General features: G+C 46.8%; 2 protein-coding genes across 2 annotated transcripts; one reads left to right on the top strand and one right to left on the bottom strand.

Annotated features, from left to right (window-relative positions):
• The first annotated feature begins 7,623 nt into the window (after nucleotides 1–7,623).
• Nucleotides 7,624–15,435, top strand: LOC129604632 (NACHT, LRR and PYD domains-containing protein 14-like). The gene is made up of 10 exons (XM_055511940.1): nucleotides 7,624–7,765; nucleotides 9,475–9,622; nucleotides 10,342–10,512; nucleotides 10,720–10,815; nucleotides 11,585–11,755; nucleotides 12,136–12,309; nucleotides 13,086–13,259; nucleotides 13,398–13,571; nucleotides 13,710–13,861; nucleotides 15,356–15,435. The coding sequence occupies exons 1-9, from the start codon at nucleotides 7,624–7,626 to the stop codon at nucleotides 13,858–13,860; spliced, it is 1,401 nt and encodes a 466-aa protein (XP_055367915.1). The 3' UTR covers nucleotide 13,861; nucleotides 15,356–15,435.
• A 12-nt stretch (nucleotides 15,436–15,447) lies between these two features.
• Nucleotides 15,448–24,912, bottom strand: recql (RecQ helicase-like). Its single transcript, XM_029160412.3, has 16 exons — nucleotides 24,445–24,912; nucleotides 24,024–24,083; nucleotides 23,457–23,675; nucleotides 23,200–23,379; nucleotides 22,971–23,077; nucleotides 22,143–22,341; nucleotides 21,709–21,875; nucleotides 21,285–21,366; nucleotides 20,886–21,034; nucleotides 20,117–20,234; nucleotides 19,905–20,043; nucleotides 19,604–19,695; nucleotides 19,313–19,529; nucleotides 17,839–17,968; nucleotides 17,095–17,223; nucleotides 15,448–16,550 (listed from the first exon to the last, which is right to left on the bottom strand). The coding sequence occupies exons 2-15, from the start codon at nucleotides 24,046–24,048 to the stop codon at nucleotides 17,125–17,127; spliced, it is 1,923 nt and encodes a 640-aa protein (XP_029016245.1). The 5' UTR covers nucleotides 24,049–24,083; nucleotides 24,445–24,912; the 3' UTR covers nucleotides 15,448–16,550; nucleotides 17,095–17,124.
• Nucleotides 24,913–25,047: the final 135 nt, after the last annotated feature.

Here is a 25,047-nt window from a genome sequence, read left to right as displayed (position 1 = left end):
GGCCTGGACGTGCCTCGACTGGACTGGAACGTGACTCGACTGGACTGGAACGTGACTCGACTGTACTGGAACCTGACTTGACTGGACTGGAACGTGACTCGACTGGACTGGAACGTGGGCTGGGCTCGACTGGCCTGGAGCGAGAAACTGAGCGTGGCAAGGTGGGCTGGAACCTGAGCCTGGCAAGGCTGAGCTGGAACCTGAGCATGGCAAGGCTGAGCTGGAACCTGAGCATGGCAAGGCTGAGCTGGAACCTGAGCATGGCAAGGCTGAGCGTGGCTTGACTGACCTGACTGAGACGTGGGATCAGGCGTGGCTGCTGGTTGCAGACCTGGGAGTTGCAGAGCCGCACGCAGGGCAGGTTCCCTCCGAATGAGGGCAGCTGCCTCCTCAAACAGTTGGTCCCTTGTGCCCGGGTCTGCCGCTGAATCAACCGTGTCCATCAGATGAGCGAAGAGGAACGCAACCGGGGGAGAACAGTGGAGGTGGATTCGTTGAGTGACGCTATCGGGGATGCCTGCAATTGACACGACACAGTCAGTAGGGGAACCGAGGGAATCCTCTGCCAGAGAGGAGAGCTGCTCGGTCACCGTGACCGAGGTCTCTGGGCCCTGGACCCCGGACCCGTGCCCTCGCCAACGTCGTCTGGGGCGCCTGCGGCTGACCGTCGTCTGAGGCGCTGAGAGCGGCGGGGGCTGGGTCTCTGTAGCTGGGTCCGAGTGACCAACAGAGGCAGCGGCGTTGGGAGCCTGGGTTGGAGGCGCTGGAGCGGTGACCGGAGCGTGAACTGCCGGAACGGCGACAGGAGTGGAGACGCGAGCCGCCGGAGCGGTGACAGGAACGGGAACGGGATCTGCTGAAGCGGCGACAGGGACAGAAACGTGAACCGCGGGAGCGGCGACAGGAGCGGCGACAGGAGCGGCGACAGGAGCGGCGACAGGAGCGGCGACAGGAGCGGCGACAGGAGCGGCGGCGGAGACGCGACCAGAATTGCGCGCAGTGCGCGTGCCAAGTCCCTCCGCATTAGCCGGAGTCCATCAGAGAACGCCTGCACTCCGGGGTACTCGCGCCACCAAAACTCCTCTTCCAGGATTTCGATGGCCAAATCTACAATGCCGAGCCGAACCTTGGCACTGCCGGCCTCCGCGCATTCTTTTGCTAGCCGCTGGAAATCGCCGCGAACGTCCTCCGGTAAACTCGGGGGAACAAACTCCATCGCTCCGGTGCACGGTTATGCACGGAGGCGCGTAAACAGAGAGAAAAAAAAAAGGGAAAAGAAAAACCGTAACAGCCCTGGGTGCTGGCTGGGTCCAAGTCTGGCCAGATCGTTCTGTCACGGAACGGCAGAGAACGGACCCACATGCACAGCACCGAGACGTCAGACAGAGGGTGAAATTTATGGCTTTAAGGCAGAATTCCTTTTAACAGACGGTCCAGGTCAAACACACTTAATCTCAGGTTGCGGTACAACGGGAGCAGGCAAAAACCAAGTCCAGGGACAGGCAAGGGTTCGGCAACAGGATTGATAGGGTTTACAGAGCAGGCAGGAATCGCAAGTCAGGAACACAAAGCGGGGTCGAGACACAAACAGGCAGGACGGTGAAACGCTGGTAGGTACTGACTGACATACGTACGACAACTGGCGGCGAACTAAGGCGACAGGTGGTGGTTAAATGCAAGAAGTTGATTACTGATACAAAACAGGTGTGTGTAATGAGGATCGGGAGTGAAGCGGGAACTGCTGTGGTGTGACAAGAAACGGAAGTACTTACAAAATAAAACCGGAAACTGGAATCAAAAACAGAAAAGTCCTTTCAAAATAAAACCAAGAACGAAAACCTGACACTCTTTGGATTTTGAGAGCTTTTCTTCAGCTTTTTGGAGTATATGAAAGTGGTTGAGCTCTTTCAAAAGGTCAAATTCACTGTAGATCCATCCATCCATCCATTTTCTTGTCCGCTTACTCCCTAGTGCGGGGTCACGGGGGTGCTGGAGCCTATCCCAGCTGGCTACGGGCGAGAGGCGGGGTACACCCTGGACAGGTCGCCAGTCCATCGCAGGGCAACACATAGACAGACAACCATTCACTCACACACTCACACCTACGGGCAATGGAGAGAAGCCAATCAACCTAATGCACGTCTTTGGACTGTGGGAGGAAGCCGGAGAACCCGGAGAGAACCCACGCAAACACGGGGAGAACGTGCAAACTCCACACAGAGCACCAGGGCCGCCTCCGGGAATCGAACCCAGAACCTTCTTGCTGTGAGGCGACAGTGCTACCCACCGCACCACCGTGCCGCCATTTCACTGTAGATATGAATAATAAATAGTAGAACACAGAAAGAAATAATCTGGATTTTTCCCTTTTATAAATGCATGCAAATATCTCCTGGGTTTATGGGTAAACACACTAAATGACAAAAGGGATCCAAATAGTGAAGCCAAATGCATTCATATATGAAGAAATAGTGTGTTGAAAACCAATATATGGGAGCTATTTCTTATAAATTAATGATATTTCATTCTGCCCCCCACCGCCTTAAATTCCAACTGGGCCAGGTAACCCTAATAGGTCACAACTCTGGTCTGCTCAACCTACAGACACCAAATGGTGTCTTATTTGAAGGCTCAAATAAAAGCTTAAAGGCTGTAGAATGACCCTATAATGCTAAATTGGATTTACGGCCTCCATCTGGACCGTCCGTGTTACTCTTTTTTTTCAAACTTAGTGAGTTATTCCTCACAAGGAAATGGAAAAAACTATATTTTCGCTCAGGAATTGGAGCAGAACACGGCATTTCTCAGACCATTGTGAATATACCGTGTGTTTTGGACTAAAACGCTTTATTCGATTACATTCGCTGGATTGTAATGGACAGAATGCGACCCCACTTGCCATGAATGGGTGAGGAATGGAGTTCAGAAGTTACTTCAAAAGTAAGTGATGGAAATTTATGGATGTAAGGTTATTTATTTGTTGAGCATTTGGTGAGTGCACTGCGATGGTTATTGCTGGAAATGGTTTATAAAGTTGGAAAGACAAGAGTCTAAGCTTTTGGGTGATATGCAGCATAGGCCGGTTGTAAACAAAAGCGTTTTTGTCACCGGTCAAACATCCCAATGGCCTGCCCGTGGGCCCTGGGATCAGAAACTTCTCTGAACTCAGTCCTGCCTTGTACTGTGCGTTTGGGTTCTACACTTCTACACTTGGACACTCGTTCCTGACAAGCTAATTTACTACTAAAAGGCAACATGGACTCTGTTCACACTGATTGTCAGAACCACGGAGATGTCGGACCCACATAACAAAAACAAGGTGCACAAGTCCAACGTGAGTCCATGGCCAAAAGGAAACACAGAGTCCAACCAAGGAAGGCCCCACAAGGCCCAAAGCCCCCTCTCATGGAGGGCGGTGACGGGGAGAGCCTCCCGACCCAGCAGCCGCTGGTCAGAAACGGCACACAGATTGTCCAAGGGCGAACGGCAGGATCCGCGAGGACGGCTTCCAGGGACCCGAGGGTCGAGGCGGCCGGTGACAGCAGAGACCGCGCCACCGCCGCGGCAGGAGAGGACATCCCTCTGGCGAGCAGCCGCGACGAAGGCGGAGCCACGGCGGATGGCACCGAAGGAGGCAGCGCCACCCTAGCGGCGAGAGGCGCCAAGGGCGAGGCCACCAGGCAGGAAGACGAGACAGGAGCCGGCGGGAAGCCGGAACCAGAGACCAGGACAGGCATGGGACCAGAACCAGAAATTAAGGCAGACGAGACGTCGAGACCAGAACCAGAGATGAAGACAGACGAGACACTGAGACCAGAACCACCGATGAGGGCTGACGGGAAAACGGAGCCAGGACCAGAGATGATGACAGACGAGACGCCGGAACCAGAACCACCAACGAGGACAGATGTGGAGACGAAGCTAGACGGGGAGCCGGAGCCAGGATCAGAGACAAAGACAGACGAGAAGCCGGGGCCAGGACTAGAGACGACCCCAGACGTGGAGCCTGGGCAGACGCAGTCGGTGCTGGACCTTCAGGCACAGAGGGAAACCTGATCGACGCTGGACCACCAGGAGCTGACGCAAACGTGGCTTGGACTGGGCCACCAGGAATCAATGCGGACGTGGTCGGTGTCAGACAGCCAGGAACCGAAGCGGACATGGTCAGTACCAGACTACCAGGAACCGAAGCAGGCATGGCCGGAGCCGGACCACCAGGAACCGATGCAGGCGTGGCCGGAGCCGAACCACCAGGAACCGACGCAGACGTGGCCGGAGCCGGAACCGAACCACCAGGAACCGACGCAGACGTGGCCGGACCACCAAGAGCTGCACCTGCATACAGTGAGGTAGAGTGACTGGTGGTTCGAGCGGTCGTCTCCGGGGGGTGAGACGCGGCTTCCCTTGGACCCCCAGGGACGGAAGCAGATGTGTCTCAGGGCTAACAAGGGCTGGAACGGCCTCTTCAGGGACGACAGGAACTGACGCAGGAACGGCCTCTCCTTGGAGGCCGACAGGAACTGAGGCAGGAACTCAGCGCGGCCTCTTCTCTGGAGCCGGCAGGGCTGCGTGCGGCCCCCTCTCTGGAGCCGGCAGGGCTGCGTGCGGCCTCCTCTCTGGAGCCAGCAGGAACGTCCCTCCCCAGACCAACAGAGAAAGGAGTCCAGACCTGGTTTGGCTGGACGGCCGTTGAACTCGACGAGGCGAGCGCTGGGCCCAACTGGGCTAAAGCTGGGCTTGACCGGCGTATTGTGCAACCTGGCTGGGACGAGGCTGGAGCGTGAGCGTGACGTGGCTGAGCATGAGAGTGACTGAGCGTGAGCGTAACGTGGCTGAGCTGGAGTGTGAGCGTGACGTGGCTGAGCTGGAGCTTGAGCGTGACGTGGCTGAGCAGGAGCGTGACGTGGCTGAGCTGGAGCGTGACGTGGCTGAGCTGGAGCTTGAGCGTGACGTGGCTGAGCTGGAGTTTGAGCTGGGCAAGATGTCTGCACTAAGGTCAAGGCAAGGACTGATGCATGCTGAGACGCAGGAACTGGTGTAGGCTGAGTCGCAGGAACTGGTGAAGGCTGAATCGCAGGGACTTGATGCAGGCTGAGACGCAGGGACTGATGCAGGCTGAGATGCAGGTACTGATGCAGGCGGCGGCTCTGTGGCTGGAGCAGCCTGCGGTTCTGTGGCTGGACGGCCTGCGATTCTGTGGCTGGAGCTGGGGCACAAAACGTGAAACCGCACCGGTGCAAGGATTCCTCCCAGCGGATTGAAGTTTAAGCTGGGCAGGCTGGTGCAGCAGCAACGGTGAGACATGGCTGGGAAACGGAAACTGAATCTGGGACCGCGGGCTGATCTGGTGTGGAAGGAGGGACAGATGGACCGGCTGAAACTGGGGACATCGATGGTGCGACCGGGACTGGCGTAATCCGAGAGACCGGCGTGGGGGCAGGTGTGGCAAGGAGCATGCGCTCTAACTCCTCGAGTCGTGCGCACAACCGGTCATAGAGGTGGCGGACATCGGGACGTTCTAGCGTACTGTCCTTGTCCTCCAGGGTGAACACCGCCACCTCCACCGCGCTCCGTTGGGCTTCAGGGTTGGGCGCCCTCCAGTAATCCTCCGCAAGAAACTCCAAATACGTGCGGAGGTCGCCGGGCAAGTCGGCACACATAAACCTTATAGATTACGGAAAAAACCCTGGGAGACGGCTGGGTCCAATTCTGGATAGTTCTGTTAGAACCACGGAGATGTCGGACCCACATGCACAGCTTCAGACAGGTTGAAAAGTAGCAGGCTTTATTCGATACAATCACGGTCAAGTCAGGCAGGGTCACACACGGGAAGGCTCAGCGACAATACAAAAAAGGTGCGGGCAGGCTCAGGTCCAAAACAGGCAAGATTGTTACTAGGTAAGCACGGCAGACGTACAGACAAGGATCAGGCGATCTCAGGTCAAAAACAATCAGGAACGTTACCAGGTAATCACGGCTGAGGTACAGACAAGGAGCATGCAGGAATCAGGAACAACGAGGATCTGGAACCGGATCGATATCAGATGTAAGCCAACACGGCAATGTTGGAAAGTGGTGAGTACACGCGACAATCTGGCAACTGGCTAGTGTGAGACCTGGAACTTATATGCTGGCGAGTGATTACTGATTACAGGCAGGTGATGAGGACTGGTGATGACATGAAACAGCTGTGGTGTGAGCGGAGCAGGAAGTCCTTCAAAGTAAAACAGCTCCTTAAAAAGCCTACAGCTTATTCAAAATGCTGCAGCCAAAATGCTGCAGCCAGAGTTCTGACAGGACTTAGAAAGAGAGATCACATTTCTCCTACATTAGCTTCTCTGCACTGGCTGCCTGTAAGATGTAGGATAGAATTTAAAATTCTCCTACTCACCTACAAAGTACTCAATGATAAAGCTCCTTTTTATCTTAAAGACCTCATAGTTCCTTATGCTCCCAGCAGAACACTTCGTTCTCAGAGTGCTGGGCTACTTGTGGTTCCTAGAGTGTTTAAATGTAGAACAGGGGGCAGAGCTTTTAGCTACCTAGCTCCTCTCCTCTGGAACCAGCTCCCTCTTCAGGTTCGAGAAGCTGACACAATCTCCACCTTTAAGATTAGGCTTAAAACCTTCCTTTTTGATAAAGCTTATAGTTAGAGATGGTTTAGGTCACTGGCAATTATTGTTAGTCACAGGAACCATCTCTTAGTTAAACTGCAATAGACATAGACTGCTGGCAGACTTAATTTATACACTGAGCTCCTCTGTTTTCTTCTACCTCCTCTGTCCAATAACCTCCCATCATTTTCCCATGTTTAACTAACCTTGTCTCTTTCTCTCCAGTAGTTGTGCTTCTCCCCCTGGTAAATACAGACGCATCAGAACAGTGTTGACCAATGGAATCGCTGGGATTGGAAAAACAGTACTTGTTAACAAGTTTGTGTTGGACTGGACCCAACAAAGGTCCAATCAGGACGTGCATCTGATTTTCCCCTTCACCTTCCGTCAGCTGAATCTACTAAAGGGACAGAAGTTTAGTTTATCAGAGCTCATTCATGAATGTATCCCAGAAGCTGTGTCCATCAGTTCAAAGGCTCTGAATTACATTTTTACATATGTACAGTCATCAGGAAACAGCAACTATGACAAGAGCAGGTTCAAACTTCTGTTTGTGTTTGATGGACTGGACGAGAGTCGCCTCCAACTGGACTGTAGCACCAGTAAGAAGGAGACGGGTCAACGTAACGTTACAGAGTCCACCTCAGTGGATAAGCTGCTGACAAACCTCATCAGAAGAAGACTATTACGCTCTGCTCGCATCTGGATCACCACACGACCTGCAGCAGCCAATCAGATTCATCGAGACTTTGTTGACGTGGTGACGGAGGTCAGAGGGTTCACTGACTCACAGAAGGAGGAGTACTTCAGGAAGAGATTCACAGATGAGGAGCAGAGCTACAGAATCATGTCCCACATCAAGTCATCACGAAGTCTCCACATCATGTGCCACATTCCAGTCTTCTGCTGGATCACTGCTACAATTCTGGAAGAGCTGCTGGAAACCAGAGAGGGAGGAGACCTGCCCAAGACCCTGACAGAGATGTACGCAGAGTTCCTGGGGTTTCAGATGGATCAGACTAAAGAGAAATACGAACCAGAACAGAGCAACAGCTACATCAAGTCATTAGCTAAACTGGCTTTTAAGGAGCTCCTAAAGGGCAACTTGATCTTCTATGAGGAAGATCTAAAAGAGAGCGGCATCAATATCAGTAGAGCCTCTGTGTGTTCAGGAGTGTTCACTGAGATCTTTAAACAGGAGCGAAGGAGGAAAGCCAAGGACAAAATGTTCAGCTTTGTTCATCTGAGCGTTCAGGAGTTTCTGGCTGCTGTTCACATAATGCTCTGTTACACCAATAGGAAGATGGAGGAACTGGAGGAACTGGAGAAACCCTCCCCAAAACTTTTCAAACAAAAAAAGCCATTCTTTAAAAATATCAAAGAGTTGTTTGTAAAGAGAAATCAACACCTCGATGAGGTTTATCCTAAAACCGTCTCATCTCTGAATGATGTCCTGAGTATAACCATGGAGGAATCCCTCCAGAGTCCAAGTGGCCACCTTGACCTGTTTGTTTGTTCGCTTCCTTCATGGCCTCTCTCTGGACTCCAACCAGAAAATCTTAGAGGGTTTGCTGGGTCACACAGAGAACAGCGCAGAAACCATTCAGAGGGTCATCAACAACCTAAAGGAGATAAACTATTATAGAATCTCTCCAGACAGATGCATCAACATCTTCCACTGTCTGATGGAGATGAACGACCACTCAGTCCATCAGCAGATCCAAGAGTTCCTGAAGTCGGAGAACAGATCAATTAAGAAACTCTCCTTGATCCAGTGCTCAGCTCTGGCCTACATGCTGCAGATGTCAGAGGAGGTTCTGGATGAGTTGGACTTGAAGAATTACAACACATCATGGGAGGGACGAGAGAGACTGATTCCAGCTGTGAGGAACTGCAGAAAGGCTGAGTAAGTCCAAGATTAATGCAATCATTAATACTTTACAGTAACATGAAGCTGAAGCCCCAGTGTTAAAGAGAAACACTTCACACACACAGAATCTATTAATTGAACCTGCTACATTTTTACCCACACCCTGGGGGGAGTAGTGGGCAGCCACAGTGCGGTCCCCGGGGAGCTAGTGGGAAGTGTCTTAGTCAAGAACACACTTGATGCTTTGGTCGACTTGAAACTGGGGCCTTCCGCTTCCCAAGCCAACGCGCCAACGTGTGTGTGTGTGTGTGTGTGTGTGTGTGTGTGTGTGTGTGTGTGTGTGTGTGTGTGTGTGTGTGTGTGTGTGTGTGTGTGTGTGTTTACAGCTGAGTTGCTGCTGGAGGTCAGTGTGAGGTCAAAGGTCAGTGCCCTCCAGAGAAAAGCAGCAGACTGAAACCTACCACGTCAGGTTCTCTGGGCGAAAAGTACTAAGGGAATGAAGAGACAAACTCCTGGACTCTGAGTGACTGAATGAAACTGTCTCCAACATCATGGGTTTGCTCTGACTCAAAAGGTTCCAGTCTGGTGCTTCTGTCACTGGGTTCAGGGGACATGCTGACCTGTCACATATGGACTCTGCACTAGAACCAACAGAAACTTCATATCCACTGGTTCTACTGTTGGTTCAATAAGAGTCATGAAGAGGAAATGGAGGTGGAGCAACACATCCAATTAATACGAGAGCAGCTACAGCCTCAATCACATTAAACACACTTCACACCTTCCTGTCACCACAATTACAGTGATGGACCGACACATCTGTCCAAACTACAGTAGCTGCTCTTTATCACGTTAGGTTCATGGTTCACACACTTTTTGATGGTTTCGACCAACTGAGCTACAGCTGCTTCAGCATCGACCTAAAGTCAGTTCACATTCATAGATTTTAAATGTTCTGCCATTACAGACTTTCTGCTTGCGGACTTACAGAGACTCACTATGAAGTTGTGGCGTCAGCTCTGAAGTCCAGCCCATCACATCTGACACATCTAGATCTGAGCTGGAACATAGTACAAGATTCAGGGAAGGTTCTGTTTGCTGGACTGGAGAGTCCTAACTGTCGATTGGAGACTCTGAGGTCAGTGTTTTTCCTGATTCATGTCTCAGCAGCAGTGTGTGTGTGTGTGTGTGTGTGTGTGTGTGTGTGTGTGTGTGTGTGTGTGTGTGTGTGTGTGTGTGTGTGTGTGTGTGTGTGTGTGTGTGTGTGTGTTTACAGCTGAGTTGCTGCTGGAGGTCAGTGTGAGGTCAAAGGTCAGTGCCCTCCAGAGAAAAGCAGCAGACTGAAACCTACCACGTCAGGTTCTCTGGGCGAAAAGTACTAAGGGAATGAAGAGACAAACTCCTGGACTCTGAGTGACTGAATGAAACTGTCTCCAACATCATGGGTTTGCTCTGACTCAAAAGGTTCCAGTCTGGTGCTTCTGTCACTGGGTTCAGGGGACATGCTGACCTGTCACATATGGACTCTGCACTAGAACCAACAGAAACTTCATATCCACTGGTTCTACTGTTGGTTCAATAAGAGTCATGAAGAGGAAATGGAGGTGGAGCAACACATCCAATTAATACGAGAGCAGCTACAGCCTCAATCACATTAAACACACTTCACACCTTCCTGTCACCACAATTACAGTGATGGACCGACACATCTGTCCAAACTACAGTAGCTGCTCTTTATCACGTTAGGTTCATGGTTCACACACTTTTTGATGGTTTCGACCAACTGAGCTACAGCTGCTTCAGCATCGACCTAAAGTCAGTTCACATTCATAGATTTTAAATGTTCTGCCATTACAGACTTTCTGCTTGCGGACTTACAGAGACTCACTATGAAGTTGTGGCGTCAGCTCTGAAGTCCAGCCCATCACATCTGACACATCTAGATCTGAGCTGGAACATAGTACAAGATTCAGGGAAGGTTCTGTTTGCTGGACTGGAGAGTCCTAACTGTCGATTGGAGACTCTGAGGTCAGTGTTTTTCCTGATTCATGTCTCAGCAGCAGTTTTTCAGCTTGTCCCTTAAATCTAGATTGAACAGGGGCTCGTGTCAGAAACCTGCAGGAATGATTGGGAATTTGTTGTGACTCTATATAAAGTCTATGAAGCTCATTGTTAGGAATGCAGGAACGAAGGATCCAAATGTTTAGAGATATTTTGGTATCTCCAATACGGCAGGCTAAAGTGTGGTCAGTCAGGCACAGTTCAGAGTCAGGCTCTGGTCAAAATCATGGTGCAAAAAGTAATTGGAGACAGGACTCAGGAACAGGCAAGGTCAGAGTGAGATCAATAGTCACTACACAGGTGAGACTTACACGTGATGACATGCTGGACTGCTGGTATGTACTGTAACACAAGACAATCTGGCAGAGGCATGAGGGTGAGTACTGGTGTGTGTGTGTATATGACAAAACTAATGACTGTTCGAAAACAGCAGGTGAATCAAATGACAAAAATAATCAAGCAGAAAACTAAGATGGGGCAGGAACTAAACAGGAAAAAATAAAACCGGGAACAATGACTAAAAGTCCAGTTTCATGACACTTGTGAACAGAAGTTTGTGATGTCTTTTTCGGTAAATGTGACACAGCAGCAGACACTCAGCGTAAATCAGGTCTCCACAAGTTTGAAGGATCAAGAGGCGACACTTCAACTTGTGTGAGATGCTTCCTGTCAGACAATGATGTCACTTTGACGCAAGCAGGACATGAGGCTGCAGACATGTTGCTAGAGAAGGTTCTAGGTTCCATGTAGGACCAGAGGAGAGAACATCCATTTGACTGGGATCAGTTCTAAAGATGATTCACTTCATCAATAATTGTCAGTTTGGAGTTTAATCCAAACATTAGTCTGAACATTTTCCATCAGACGACACAGAATAGTTCAGAGTTAGAGAGACGATGAATGAAAGGAACCAGATGAAGTCTTTGATCGACGACACAACAACACAAGCACAAAGTCACTCTGCTCATTTTACACTAAACATCAGTGATCAGCACAAATATGACTCATTATTAATGCTTTGATCCACATCTTTATTTAGATTGAATTTCTGCATGTTGTCAAAGAGCACTGATTCTCTGGTCTCAGCTCTGAAGTCCTACCCGTCGCATCTGAAAGAACTGGACCTGAGCCTCAACAGCCTACAGGATTCAGGAGTGACGCATCTGTGTGGTTTTCTGGAGAGTCGTCACTGTCGCCTGGAGACTCTGAGGTCAGACTCCCTGTTTTAGTTCTGTGTGAGCTTAATGTGAAGTGAACTGCAGCAGGTTTATCACGAGGTCAAATCACCTTCAGGATTGCACACTTGTTCCAGAAGAGTGACGAAGGTCAAAGGTGACTGAGAGCTTGGATCCTATAGAGACACGTGTGGAGTCAGTGTCTCTGTTCTCTGCTGGCGACAGAGTTTAGACAGGAACATTTCAGTCAGGATCATATTGTTGGTTCTGTCTCCATCAAGATGACAAACCAGTGAATCACAATAAAGACACAAGGATTTTGAGAATCTGAGTGAAAATCATGACAACATCATGAGACACTGAATTGATTTAACTGACTCTTTTTTTGTTTTATCTTATCTAAATATTTATTCAGACTGAGTTGCTGCAGGTTGTCAAAGATCAGCTGTGATTCTCTGGTCTCAGCTCTGAAGTCCAACCCATCACATCTGACAGAACTAGACCTGAGTAAGAACGACCTGCAGGATTCAGGAGTGAAGCAGCTGTGGGGTTTTCTGGAGAGTCATCACGGTCGAATGAAGACTCTGAAGTCAGTTCACTGACTGTTACTGTTCTAGGTTATAGGTTCTGACTGTGGTTCTGCTTCAGGGAACCAGCAGGTTTCTCTCCATACAGTTAATAGTTTGGTTTCTTTGTTCATTTAAACCTTGATCACCTTGATTTCACTGAAAGAACATTAAACATTAAAACAACAATATAAACAATATTCTTTATAGGTTGAACCCAGATACTTTCTTAAGCAGAAAACAATCCTAATGTTCTTATATAACTGACTAATGAAACAACCAGAACTGGTCCAGTTCATCAGAACCCATCCACTGCAGAGAAACACAAGGTGGCACCAAACAGGAGCCAACCAGTGAGTTTGTGTTTGTCCCGGTGGGACCAGGCAGGTCCATCCTGGTTGGAAACTCATTTATCATATTCTTATTCTGCAGTTTCGCTTCATTTCAGTGAGCTGTCATCAAAGTGTTTGTTGACTGAGATAATAACTTCACAATTTTCATTGTATTTCTCACAAGAATCAGAGAAAATCATCAACTAATATTTCGCTTCAATCAAGTTTGAGTTCATACTGATTCCAGATGTGACTGAGGTCAGCAGCAGGTTGTGAATTATTGCTAACAACAACAGGTGTATGAATGTTGTGCTGACATGTGGATGATGTGTAGAAGCTGAGGTCATGACAACACAACAAGACAAGCACAAAATAACATTGCTCATTTTAGACTAAACATCAGTGATCAGGACGAATCTGACTCATTATTAATGCTTTGATCCACATCTTTGATTTTTTTTGTTCAGCTTGAGTGAATGCAGTTTGACAGAGTTTAGCTGTGATTCTCTGGTCTCATCTCTGAAGTCCAACCCATCACATCTGACACAGCTGGATCTGAGTGACAACAACCTGCAGGATTCAGGAGTGAAGCATCTGTGTCATTTTCTGGAGAATCGTCACTGTCGACTGAAGACTCTGAGGTCAGACTCCATGTTTTAGTTCTGCGTGAGCCTAATGTGATGTAAACATTGTGCTGACACATTATCGATGTTCTACTGACTGGATAGTTTCAACTAACTCTTTGTTTACTACTGTTTCATCTTTGATTCTTTGTTCAGATTGAGGGGCTGCAGGTTGTCAGGGATCAGCTGTGATTCTCTGGTCTCAGCTTTGAAGTCCAACCCATCACATCTGACAGAACTGGACCTGAGTAAAAACGACCTGCAGGATAAAGGAGTGAAGCATCTGTGTGGTTTTCTGGAGAGTGGTCACTGTCGACTGGAGAATTTGAGGTCAGACTCCATGTTGTAGGTCTCTGTGAGCTTAATGAGATGTAAACATTGTGCTGACACATGACTGATGTTCTACTGACTGGATGGTTTTAACTAACTCTTTGTTTACTAATGTTTCATCTTTGATTCTTTGTTCAGATTGAGTCACTGCAGTTTGTCAGGGTTCAGCTGTGATTCTCTGGTCTCAGCTCTGAAGTCCAACCCATCACATCTTACACAACTGGATCTGGATTTTAACAACCGGCAAAATTCATTCATCAGAGTCAACACTGCAAACTGCAGACTCTGAGGTGAGTAGAGGATGGAGTCAGTCTGTTTTGGACTAAACGCAGTTAGTGTCACGGCAGAGATCCAGTGTTTCCTGTAAAGCTCCAGTGAGACAGTGGTCGTCACTCATCAAAGTGTCGTAGCATCAACACTAACTACTGATCCGGTGTGTCACAGCTCTGAGATCAGTCTGGCTGAAGGAACCATGGTTCCATGTAGTAACCATGTGGTGCTGGTCCAGAGCAGAACCTCTGCTGAAGTCCATTCATCACATCTGTGTCTGTGTCCTTCTGACAGAAGGTCCTTCTGACTCCTTTTAGAAGAGATTGTTGTTGTTCACATGTTTTAGTCCAAATTAAAGACCAAGAACCAAGAGGAGCCGTTTTACTGTTTAGTGTTTTCACCTGTGTAAAACCAGTAGAACTAGAATCACAACCTACTTCTTTCTACAGTGACATGTAGTGTTTGCATACAACTTGGATCTTCCAGTTTTTAACATCCTTCCTTTAGGAGGGGAAAAATCATGTTTTCTTTTGTGTAAAGGTTTCCACATTCCTTACATTTGTTTTTGACGTTTCAGAACTTTGACTTTTCAAGAGAATTTAGACAGTTTAAACACAGTTGTGAATTTATTACATATAATGACATAATTTAATCAGGTCATTTGGCACATTGGTTAGCATGTCGCCCAGGTCACGGGTTCAATCCCCTCGTAGAGGCTCCATGAAGGGCATCTGGCGTAAAAACATCACAGGAAATATTAGAACTCTTCCCAACAAGACGCAGACGTGAGCCTTGCTGCAACCACTTGGATTGCTTTCACTTTGTGGTGTCCTTTTTTTTTTAAGACTACAGTGTTTCAGGTTGCCCCAGTATTGTAGGTCGTTATAGCTCCAGCCATCTTGCCCAGGTCAAGCCCCTACTCAAGCTTCGGTTCTGTACCCACGTTGGAGTACAGGCCTAGCCCTGCTTTAGCAGTCAGCTCCAATTGCTGCTGCTGCCGCTCAGCCATGTCAAGCTCCAGTCCAAGCTCCAGCCCTGTCATGTCAAGTTCCAGTTCGAGCTCCACTTCAGTCTTCATGCCCAGGCCTGGTTCATGCTCAGCAAGATCACGCTCCAGCTCCAGCTCATCCACTTCACGCTCAATACCCTGCCCTTGTTCCTGGCGGCCCATTAAAGCGGACCTCTCCTGCCTTAGTCCCTGTTGGGATCTGGAAGAGACCATTCCAGCCCGTCTCTGGCGGCGTGATTAAGCGGACCCCTCTAGTCCTTGATTCTGTTCCCTGTAGCGGACACGAGACAACGCCTTCTCATCCTGTTTTATGCGGTGATCCGGAGAGCCTGCCTTGTTTCCTGGCTGACGACCACTTCTGTCTTGGTTCCAGACAGTCCATAGAGAATCACATCTGCCTCAGTTCCTTCTGGTCTGGAGACGGCCGTGTTTGCTTCAGCTCCTGGTGGTCCAGAGGAGACCACATCGGCCTTGATTCCTGTCTCCTCTTCTTTGGTTTCTCCAGGTGTCCACCCCGGTGGTTCCTGTTGGCAGTGCCTCGGCCAGTCAGACTTGTAGAAGCTCAACCCAGGTCAGATGGCAAAGTACGAAGGAGTCTCATGTTTGGATGTTTTTAATTCAAAGCTTAAAACTTGTTTCAGTTTTATATAACAGTGCTTTCCATCCAATCAAATGTTGCCAGGTTCTATAAATCTGCCTGAGGCTTCAGAATCAGAGCAGCTCCTGTAGGTGAAGGGACACTGAAGGGACACATCCAATAAGAACTCATAAAAGCCTGAAAGACGGACGTTTTCAAATTGTCTAAACTAAACCTAGAGATCCGTAAGCTACTAACAACAATGCCTGTATTTAACCTACGATGCTGAAGGAGGAGGCGCTGCTTTCAGAAAAAGCTGGCTCCCATCCAACCTGTGCTCTTTTTAGCATCTTGTTGGTTTGAAACATCAACAACATGCAGTTTATCAGACAAACTTGTTTATGCTCACAGTTTACTTTTGGTGGACCTGAACTTTGTTCACTGATCTTTTAAGATCTTAACAGTATCTGGGATCTTGGTTTCTGTTTTAATTGTGAATTTTAGCTTATTTGTATTTACTGGGTTATATTTAGGTGGTTCTGAATGGATTCTGGAGCCGTGGTGTCATATTGATGCTTGTATGAGGTGTAGGTAGGACTAGGCAGGACATCACTGAAGAACTAGGTGTGAAATGCATGGCCACCACTGCATCTAACCATCTACCTGCTGTATAAGTAAAGAGAAGAAACAATAAACATGAATTAATCAATAGCTTCAGTCTTTACAGGCTCTACCTTTTGGTTGTGTCCTGGAAATGCAATCCTTTTATTATCCAAATCCCTAAACCCCAATCAAAACAAACTGTCTCAAACAAAACAACCTTACACAAATAATACATGAACTGAATCATAGATGCAAGAATCATTGCATTCCTTCTGTCTGCTGCAATGATTATGAGCTTTTTTGACATGCTGAGTTGGTGCGTTTCCAGTCGGGCCGGTGTTATTCGTGTTGGTAAATCCCCTCCTCTCCTCGCCTTTGTGTCGGCTCTTTGTTTGAACCCTTCGTCCACTTGTTCTTGTTTACTGGACATTTTAGTTGTCTTTGTTTGGGTTGCAGTGAGGACCTGTCCAATAGAGTCAAAGCTTCGATTAAGTCCACTGGCTTCGGTAACTGAGCAGTTCTGTAATCAAGGAAACCAGTGTTAGTGAACAGCAGAGGAGCATCAACTTGTAGAGACAATCCACATTTATTGCTTTTTAACAGAAAATGTGTCAGACAGAGTTCAGGATGGAACTACTTTCAGTTTTTAGTCATTATGTCTTTGCTGCAGCCCTCATCTGATGATCATCACCTTCTGCTTGGTAGCGACTACCTCAAAAGCAGCAACACTCAAGCACCTTTAACAATAAGCATCCTGCTAATCCTTATAGTGATCTGGTCTTTGCTCAGCTAGCTTAGCTTTGTTCTGTCTGTCCTTTGCTCGGTGCCTTATGTTCAGCTTCTCCTCTGCCTCGTTTAGTGGTAGCTATCTCTGTGATAAGTGGAAGGTGTTTGCACCTCTGGATGTGAGGTTGATTAAATCTGCAACCCTGGGAAATAAAGCAGTTAGCCGATTAGGCTATGATATGATATCTTTAGGGTGTTTTAGATTCATACTACAAGATGTCTTATGTGTGGATATATCCAGAAGCAGCACGAAATTCAGAATGATGGCCTCTACTTGCCCATGTGTCTCCTTAATGAGGTGTGGGAAGCTAGAGAAGATCCTCCTTGACTTTCTTAGACACAGGGCCAGCTCCAGCACGATGAACTGATCTCTTTCCTCCTTTGGCTTTGGTCTGGCCAGATCCCACCTGCAGGTCAGTGACAACAGTTTTTACCTTGACCTGTTAATATGTATGGTAGGTGGAGAGGACGACAGGAAACTAAAGACAAAGACACAGAGCACCCAAATGTCCAATAGGCCCCACAGTATTTGTCCAACAAGCTCTTCCTGCTTAAAGGCGCAAACTTTTCAGATTAACATGGAATATTTTTAACCTTTTTTTAACCTAAAAAAGCATTTAGTGGAGCCCTACAAACAGGAGCTTGATAACTACTGGAGACTAATCAGCCCATTATTTGAACGCTATTAGCATGGTGACCTATTCAGCAGCTGGAGGAGAAGAGCAAAGCTTACTGTACAAAGCACAGTGCACTACCACTACTAACATCAGCTCATATTCTCCTCCTCGTTTAAAACTCCCAACATCTTCTGGTTGTAGACCTAGAAACTAGACCTGACTATATACAGTAAGCATGCTTTAGCAGTGCATCAACCAACCAGTTGGACAGCAAATGTGATTAACACAGTTGGAAAATCAGCCCCTAACTTTTATGTAAAGTACAAACCAAATGTATAAACTCACTTTAGCAAAATGAACTGAGAACATTTTGACCCAAAGCATGTTTAAAGATGGTGCACTCACTGCCACAGAGTCACTGACTGATGCCCTCCTCTTCATGCTCACTTTATGGTTCTGGTTCTTTAGCAAAGGAGACTTAGCACCCAGCTTCATGTAGAAGTGGGTGGTGTATGGAGTAAAGCTGAAGTCTTCTCTGAGGAAAGACATAGAGAGAAAAAGACAAGACAGTGACTCTAATCATGTTTTATATACAGTAAGTGGACAATACACTACATAGAAATGTCTGTTATAACTGAACATACAACCTCACAGCACCCAAATATGGCCTAAAAACAAACTACCCAACATTCAGTATGTCTACAGTTTAACAGAGGCGCACCAATGTGACCTTGCTGTCAGTTATTCATGTGGACTGTTGCAGGACATGTCTAGTAAGAACAAGGTTATGTGGGAACTACGATAGACCCGTTATACAAAGGTGAGAGCAACGTACAGGACAATGTGCAGATTTACAGATGACCTTTGTTAGTTGCCAGCTGCATGTAGAACACTAAACAAAAATAACTCAATGAGCAAATGGTGCAGGGAGAGCTTCTGTTCCTGAATTCTGTATTTCTGTTTGTGAGGAATGTCCACTGTGCAGGAGCCTCCAGGAAGATTAGTTCTAGTTCATGTCTCTGTAGGTAACAAGTGTCTTTTGCTTAACTCTGCCTCCACTGAGAACGAAACAAGTGATGAGGATTGTTGATCTCAGGCTCCACTGTGCCTGATTCAAGGTTACAGAAACAGCCATCTCCCAGCACTGAGCTAGGGTGAGTTCCTGAGACCTGGCTGAGAGACATGACTTCTGTCCCGGACAGAATGCTGGGTTCCCAGCTGACGCCCTCCTGCAGGAGATGGGACTCTGTATCCAAGCCTATGTCCTTTGGTATTTAGCGTGACATTCTCCTCTAGTGAGCAAACACGTGTCACTACATGCCACTAGCTTAGAACTAATTCTGTTTCTCACATGTACGTGCTGTAGCACAGTGGTTGGGAAACACTGCATTAGATAAGATGCTCTGATGTTCAGCCTATACAAGAGTATACTGTAGCTTCTGATTACATTGTTATACCTCACTGTGTACATCTAAATGTGTTGAAATTCACTATTTTCAAAACGATTGTCAATTGTCATTAATAATTGTTAATGTTAACTAATAATCAAAATATGCGGATTGTAATTTATGGCATATCTGGTACCACTTCTCAGGTGGCACAGTCCCATTTATCATTTGTGCTAGTTTGTTTTCCAACAAAGTAATAAGCAGGGACCAAAGCGGATGGAATTGAAATGCTCTGATGATGCCTGAGAGCAAACTACAGTTCCTCAGCCCTGCCATCAGGTTAAACCATGTAAAATGTATTCTATGGTGTGATGTTGTCTCTCACGTATCCTTAACACATACTGGAAATGCCTGCTGGCTACTCATCTGACCTACCAACGCAAAGACACAGTTCCTGAGTTAAGATCGCAACAAATGGAACCAGATGTCACCTGAGGTAACCCTGAAGCAGCAGCTGCACAATCACAGCCTCCGCCTGCAGCCGCGACAGCGCCGTGGTCTGAATCAATCTCCGGTGCTTGGCAGGTCCTCTCCCCATCCAGGCGTCCACTAGTTTCAGGGGAGTCAGCTTTTCATTCATGGAAGCTGCCAGCTCTAGGAGCTGCACCACCTCCCTGGCATGCTGGGTAATATCCATGGAGGTGTGGTCTGAACATGAGAACATATCATATTAGGGACGGACGGACGCTCTCACACTCTCACACTGTCACACAAACACACACCTTCTGAATGTCGGCAAGTGTCACACATCTGGTTGCATCCTTCATCGTCCCACACTTCATCAAAGTGCACTGCCATGAGAGAGCGCCGGCATCTTCACACAGACATAAGATTTGCAAGTGATAGGGGGAAAGTGACTATCTGACTTTCACAGCTAAAACCTTTATATTGAGGTGACAGACCAGAGGTCACCAACTGTTGGCCTGTGGTGGTTGGTGCAGATCCAGTCCAGTCGGCATCAATAAGTTATTTATAAACTAGGACTTTATTTTCAAAGGAAGTGTGTGGAGGAAAACCACCCACCTGTCCACGTTCTGGCAGTAGTCCACCATTTTCAGCAGCTTCTGCTGACCAACGTTTTCCATCACCACCATGGTGCTGACTCTAAAGATGTCTGAGAAGCCAAAGTATACGATGCAGTCGGCTGGATGGCCATCTCGCCCTAGACGAGCACCAATAGAGGTTCAATACTCAAACGCCACAGTTGTATGAACCCGTCTGAATGAAGCCTGTACCTGCTCGTCCACTTTCCTGGTAGTAGTTCTCAATAGACTTGCTGATGGTGTGGTGAATGACAAATCTGACATCAGGCTTGTCGATGCCCATGCCAAATGCCACTGTGGCGACCACAACCTGAAAACAAATCAGGAGCTATATCAGCTTCTGTTCACACACAGAAAACTTAGGTCCAGTCTCCATTCACACATTTAGGGCAGAGCTGAGGGTCTGAGCCAGAACCACAGACTTTCTCTAAACATGTCCTGCAGCTCTTCCAGAGGAACCATCTGAGAATCACAGTGCATCAGAGCCGGGTCCCTGTGAAACACCTTCCCAGAAAAGCATCTGAAACAGGTGCCCTATCCACCTGAGCTGGTTCCTCTTGCTGTAGAGGGGCAGTGGCTCTACTCCAAAACCTTTTTGTAGACTATAATGTAGACTATAAGCTTTTCTTTAAGGTTGTCCTGTGTTTAGCTCCATCCATCTTTCCTTCATCTGATCCTGAAGAAATGCATCCCCACAACACACTGCTCTATGTTTTATTGTTTTAAGACCTGGTAAGTTTAGGGTGATGTGCAGCAATTTAACCACACAAAGGTCTTCCACTTAGGACATTAGTTCAATTTTGGTCTCACCTAAACACAGCACCTTCTAAACATATTCACTGTGGTACCCATGGCTTCTCACCACTCTTCCACAAGGGTCAGATTTGTGGAGTGGACTTTATTAGATTCTGCTTTAAAGATCTGTTTGTGACAAAGGAACGGACCCTCCACCACTAAATACCTTGACTTTATTAGATGCCCACTTGTGGTGAACTCGAGACTTATCAACAGGGTCCATGGTGGCGTGGTAGGGATAGGCCAGGATGTCTCTTTTCTGCAGTTCAGATGCCACGAACTCAGCATCCTTCTGAGAGAACACATACACAATCCCTGTGGAGCGAGCACGTGCACGCATGCACACACGCATGTGCGCACACACACACACACACACACACACACACACACACACACACACACACACACACACACACACACACACACACACACACACACACACACACACACACACACACACACACACACACACACACACACACACACGTTAAGAGTTTTACTGGTGGTTCAGTATGTGCATGTAACCTATGCATCCTAATAGCATTCTATTCTGTCTTTGCATTACCTGACTGGTTCTTGTATCTGCTGTCTATCAGCGAAGCAATGTCACTTATTGATGCATTGTTATTGGAATCTTTAATACGGACCTTGAAAATAGACAGCAGCGAGTTAGTGTACATATGTACCAATGTGTGTAGAGATGTCTTAATGTTAACCGATTACTAGTTCCCTGACATCAAACAAACCAGAGACAACACTGAAGTAATTTACATGTTAAACATGTAGTATAAGCATTAAGCTACTTCATAAATATGCTATGGAACATAATTAAATAGATAAGATAATTGTAGTATGAGTAGAAGGATCAGGTGTGTTGCCAGATAGACTCATGCACCGAGTGATTAAATACTGTGTTTGTTTGTTTGTTCAGTGTAAAATGAAAGGAAGAGCATTAATGTGTGAAGTGAGCACAGCTCTTTTGGTCCCACCTCGTAGTACAGGTTAGTTCGGTTGAAAGAGGCCGTGAGTGTGACTGGCTTAGACACACACAGGATCTTCTCACAGTCCTTCAGGACGCTGCTGGTTGCCGTGGCAGTAAGGCCAAGCAGTGGGACTCTGGGGAACTGCCTCTTCAGGATTCCCAGCAGCTTATAATCTACCATTTAAGACACATGAAGCTTTATCAACAATGTGAACTCTCCAAAGAGGCTGAGACTGGGCTGTACAGCTGCTTGTTTAAAATAAAAGTGAAGCCGCCAGAGACCAGAGAATGATTAACAACATACAGTTGAGCAGGATCTATGCAAAACATCAGACAATGACTCTCACTAATTCAGGAAATGGGCACATGAGCTAATCTTGACTGGTGTTCAGAAGCAGTAGGAGATGACGGGAAATGTTCACTCCAGTCATTAGCCCTCACCGGGTCTGAAGTCATGGCCCCACTGGCTGCAGCAGTGCACCTCGTCCACAGCAATGCGACTCAGCAGGTTGGCGTTGTAGGCTTTCTCCAGACGAGACATCAACAGTTTACTTTTGGCAATCTTTTCTGGAGTCACATACACCAGCTTAAATGGAGCCTTTACATCTGTCAGTCCAGCCATGACTGTTTTTGAGTGCTCCTAAAACCAAACAACAAAAAGTTGTAGGTACCTGAGGTTAATGGTCCCCATACCGAGCTACTGAAATAATACAATTAGTACAAGTCAGAGGAGGTGCATGGATGTGGTTAAAGATTGTTTATGCTTCTAAAGTTATAATATAACACAAAACACAGTCAATGTGGCTTGGTAGCTCAGTAGTAGAGCGTTGGTTAAGGGAGCAGAAGGTCCCAGGTTTAAACCCCCACCAGAGCACTTCCACTTTGCACATGTGCCTTACATGGCAGCCCATTGCTCCTGCAGGAGATGGGTTAAATGTAGACACACACAAGTACATGAGCATGTGTTATTATAGCTAATATAAAAGTTGCCTTGTTGATTGAAGGGCCTAACTCCAGAGTTTCATGTCAGATTCTTCTAATCAACTGTGCCCCTTCCTGATCCAAGCTGTTTGTACTTTCAGACAGCATCAGTCAAGGAACATAATCAAAATTAATGACTTACAAAAATACTTTTCCAGTATAATAAGCAAATAAATCTAAGAGGATTTTTGCTGATCCTGAAATAACACTGAAGTTATAAAGAGCTGTTATGTCAGATTTCCAACCCAAATACCATGCAGGTTAATGGAAGGTGCACTGAGTTGTTACCTTGCTACTGGAAGCATTCAGCATGACTCCGGGCACATTGACAGAATTCAGGTACATGATCTGATCCTCCATCAGTGACACCAAGGGAGTAATAACTAATGTAAAACCTGTCACACACAAAGAAAAGTGGTGACATGTTACAGTGGGATGGAGGATGGCAAGAGGATTCAGGAGCAAACCAAATGACCTCAGGAGCTTTAGCCTAAATATAGCTCGTGTCTCAGTGTACCTTTGGAGCAGACTGCAGGCAGCTGGTAACAAAGGCTTTTTCCTCTCCCTGTTGGCATCACCAAGAAGAGGTCTTTGCTAGACATGCTCAGGTTCATGGCTCTCAGCTGCAGCGGTCTGAACTTGGATAAATGGAACGTGTCCTTCAGATGGCGCTCCAGCTCTTTATACCATGGGAAATCTACACATGAGAAAGAGGAACGTGGATCAATATACAAACCTACTGACCACAACTCCGCAGCAATATGTGAAAAGCACCTGTGCCATCGTAGCGCTGCATCTCCTGCTTGTTCATTACAGGAGCTGCTGTAGCCGAGTGCGAAGAGGATGAGGGTGCAGCATCGCAGGCCTCCTCCAACTGCTGCAGGAGGGCATTCTTACGAGAAGTCAGCTCAGCCTGCTTCTGCAGAAGCTCCGCAATCTGCAGCTCTATCAGCTCCAGCTCAGAGTCAACAGAGTCCAGCTCCGCCTGCACATCTGACATAAAAGCACACACAGCAGGGACTCAGTGCTGGTTGTCTGGACACAACACAGACAGTAATGTTGTTGAATAAAATTGAATTGTTTCTTAGCTGGGTTTGTGTTGATCTTGTTAACGCAGGTGATCGCTAATCCCACAATGCTCACACCTCCACAAATAATGAAGACATTTATTTTGTACCTGCTTTTTGTGACCCTCCTGCTGCCTGCATCTATGTTGTCAGCTCTTTCAATATGTATTATTATTTCTCATGCAATAAAGAAAAATCAATGACTCAATGATCAATGAGCTCAACTGTTGTGTCTGAAGCTTAATAATAATAATAATAATAATAACAAACTTACCATTAGCTCTACCAGCACCTTCCATTTTCCCAGATTAGCTTTAAGCCGACCTTCAAATTACTGTAAAGAAATTAAACATTTTAAAACACTACCCAAAAGGTTATATAACAAATCACTAAATTAAAAATGGAGATGTTGTAAATACCATTACTGAATTTATTTACTTGTTTCTATTATATCTTAATAAGGTTTGGCAAACTCGTTATTCCTAATAAATAAATAACGTAGTAAAGGCTATAAGTTATGTAGGTATACTTAAACTTTATTTCCAACTGTGTACTACATATCAAACACTTTTCAGTTCAAGATATATTATCTATACAAGATCAATAAAAAATATTGCAACAAAAAACAAATTCATAGATGAATTCAGAGTATGATAAGGGCATAACTCCCATTCATGACGTCTTGTAATCTTTACCGTGTACTTTTGTTCCTTCTTTTGTAGACACAGATCCATTTCCTCTTCACTTTACTGTAGTTAGTGGCAAATCCTTGCTTTAGCCTGCTGTTTACTATTAGCATACAAAACACGGACTCCTTTGACTGTGGACTTTTAGAGGAACCCACTACTCCATCGTGCTCCGATAAGCTCGTTGTTCTCCGAGCATCCAGCTGCAGCTGTCTCACGCTACCCTTAAGCTAACTAGCTTTTAGCATGTTTTGTTGCACTATTTCAACTGAAGCTAGCTAAGCAGCGTGTCACTGTCTGAACTGAATTAGTGATTAATTGCATATGCCACGGTGGCATAAGCAGAATGCTGCTTCGCTAAATGATTATCCAAATCTGAAACACAGTTCTAAAGAATGAGATGTCACAGACTGATTGTTCAGCAGCTGAAGGTGACTACTCCACAAATAAAAGCTTTGCCGGCAAATTACCCCACGCAAAGCTAAACCACGGGTTGAGTCTGCCAGGATGCCCAGCGTCCCTTATTCCCCCCAGTCTACGGGCATCATTAATGACGGTCCACCTTCAAAACGTTTAATAAAACACGTAAGCCTCATAAGCGACACAGAAATC

This window comes from Betta splendens, chromosome 9 (assembly GCF_900634795.4).
Source record: "Betta splendens chromosome 9, fBetSpl5.4, whole genome shotgun sequence".
NCBI classification, from domain to species: Eukaryota; Metazoa; Chordata; class Actinopteri; order Anabantiformes; family Osphronemidae; genus Betta; species Betta splendens.
Note: the sequence above shows the minus strand (reverse complement) of the source record. Positions and strands in the feature narration are given on the sequence as shown.

Bases quoted from the DNA above. Each gene is read 5' to 3' on its own strand.
- LOC129604632 (XM_055511940.1), top strand. From the start codon at position 7,624: ATGGATCAGACTAAAGAGAAATACGAACCAGAACAGAGCAACAGCTAC. The intron at 10,816-11,584 runs GTCAGAGTGAGA...ATCTTTATTTAG, and splicing joins AGGACTCAGGAACAGGCAAG to ATTGAATTTCTGCATGTTGT. The intron at 11,756-12,135 runs GTCAGACTCCCT...ATATTTATTCAG, and splicing joins TGTCGCCTGGAGACTCTGAG to ACTGAGTTGCTGCAGGTTGT.
- recql (XM_029160412.3), bottom strand. From the start codon at position 24,048: ATGGAAGGTGCTGGTAGAGCTAATG. The intron at 22,342-22,970 runs GTAACAACTCAG...GTTTGGTTTTAG, and splicing joins TGAATGCTTCCAGTAGCAAG to GAGCACTCAAAAACAGTCAT. The intron at 20,235-20,885 runs GTATTTAGTGGT...ATTTGTTTTCAG, and splicing joins GGGCATCTAATAAAGTCAAG to GTTGTGGTCGCCACAGTGGC.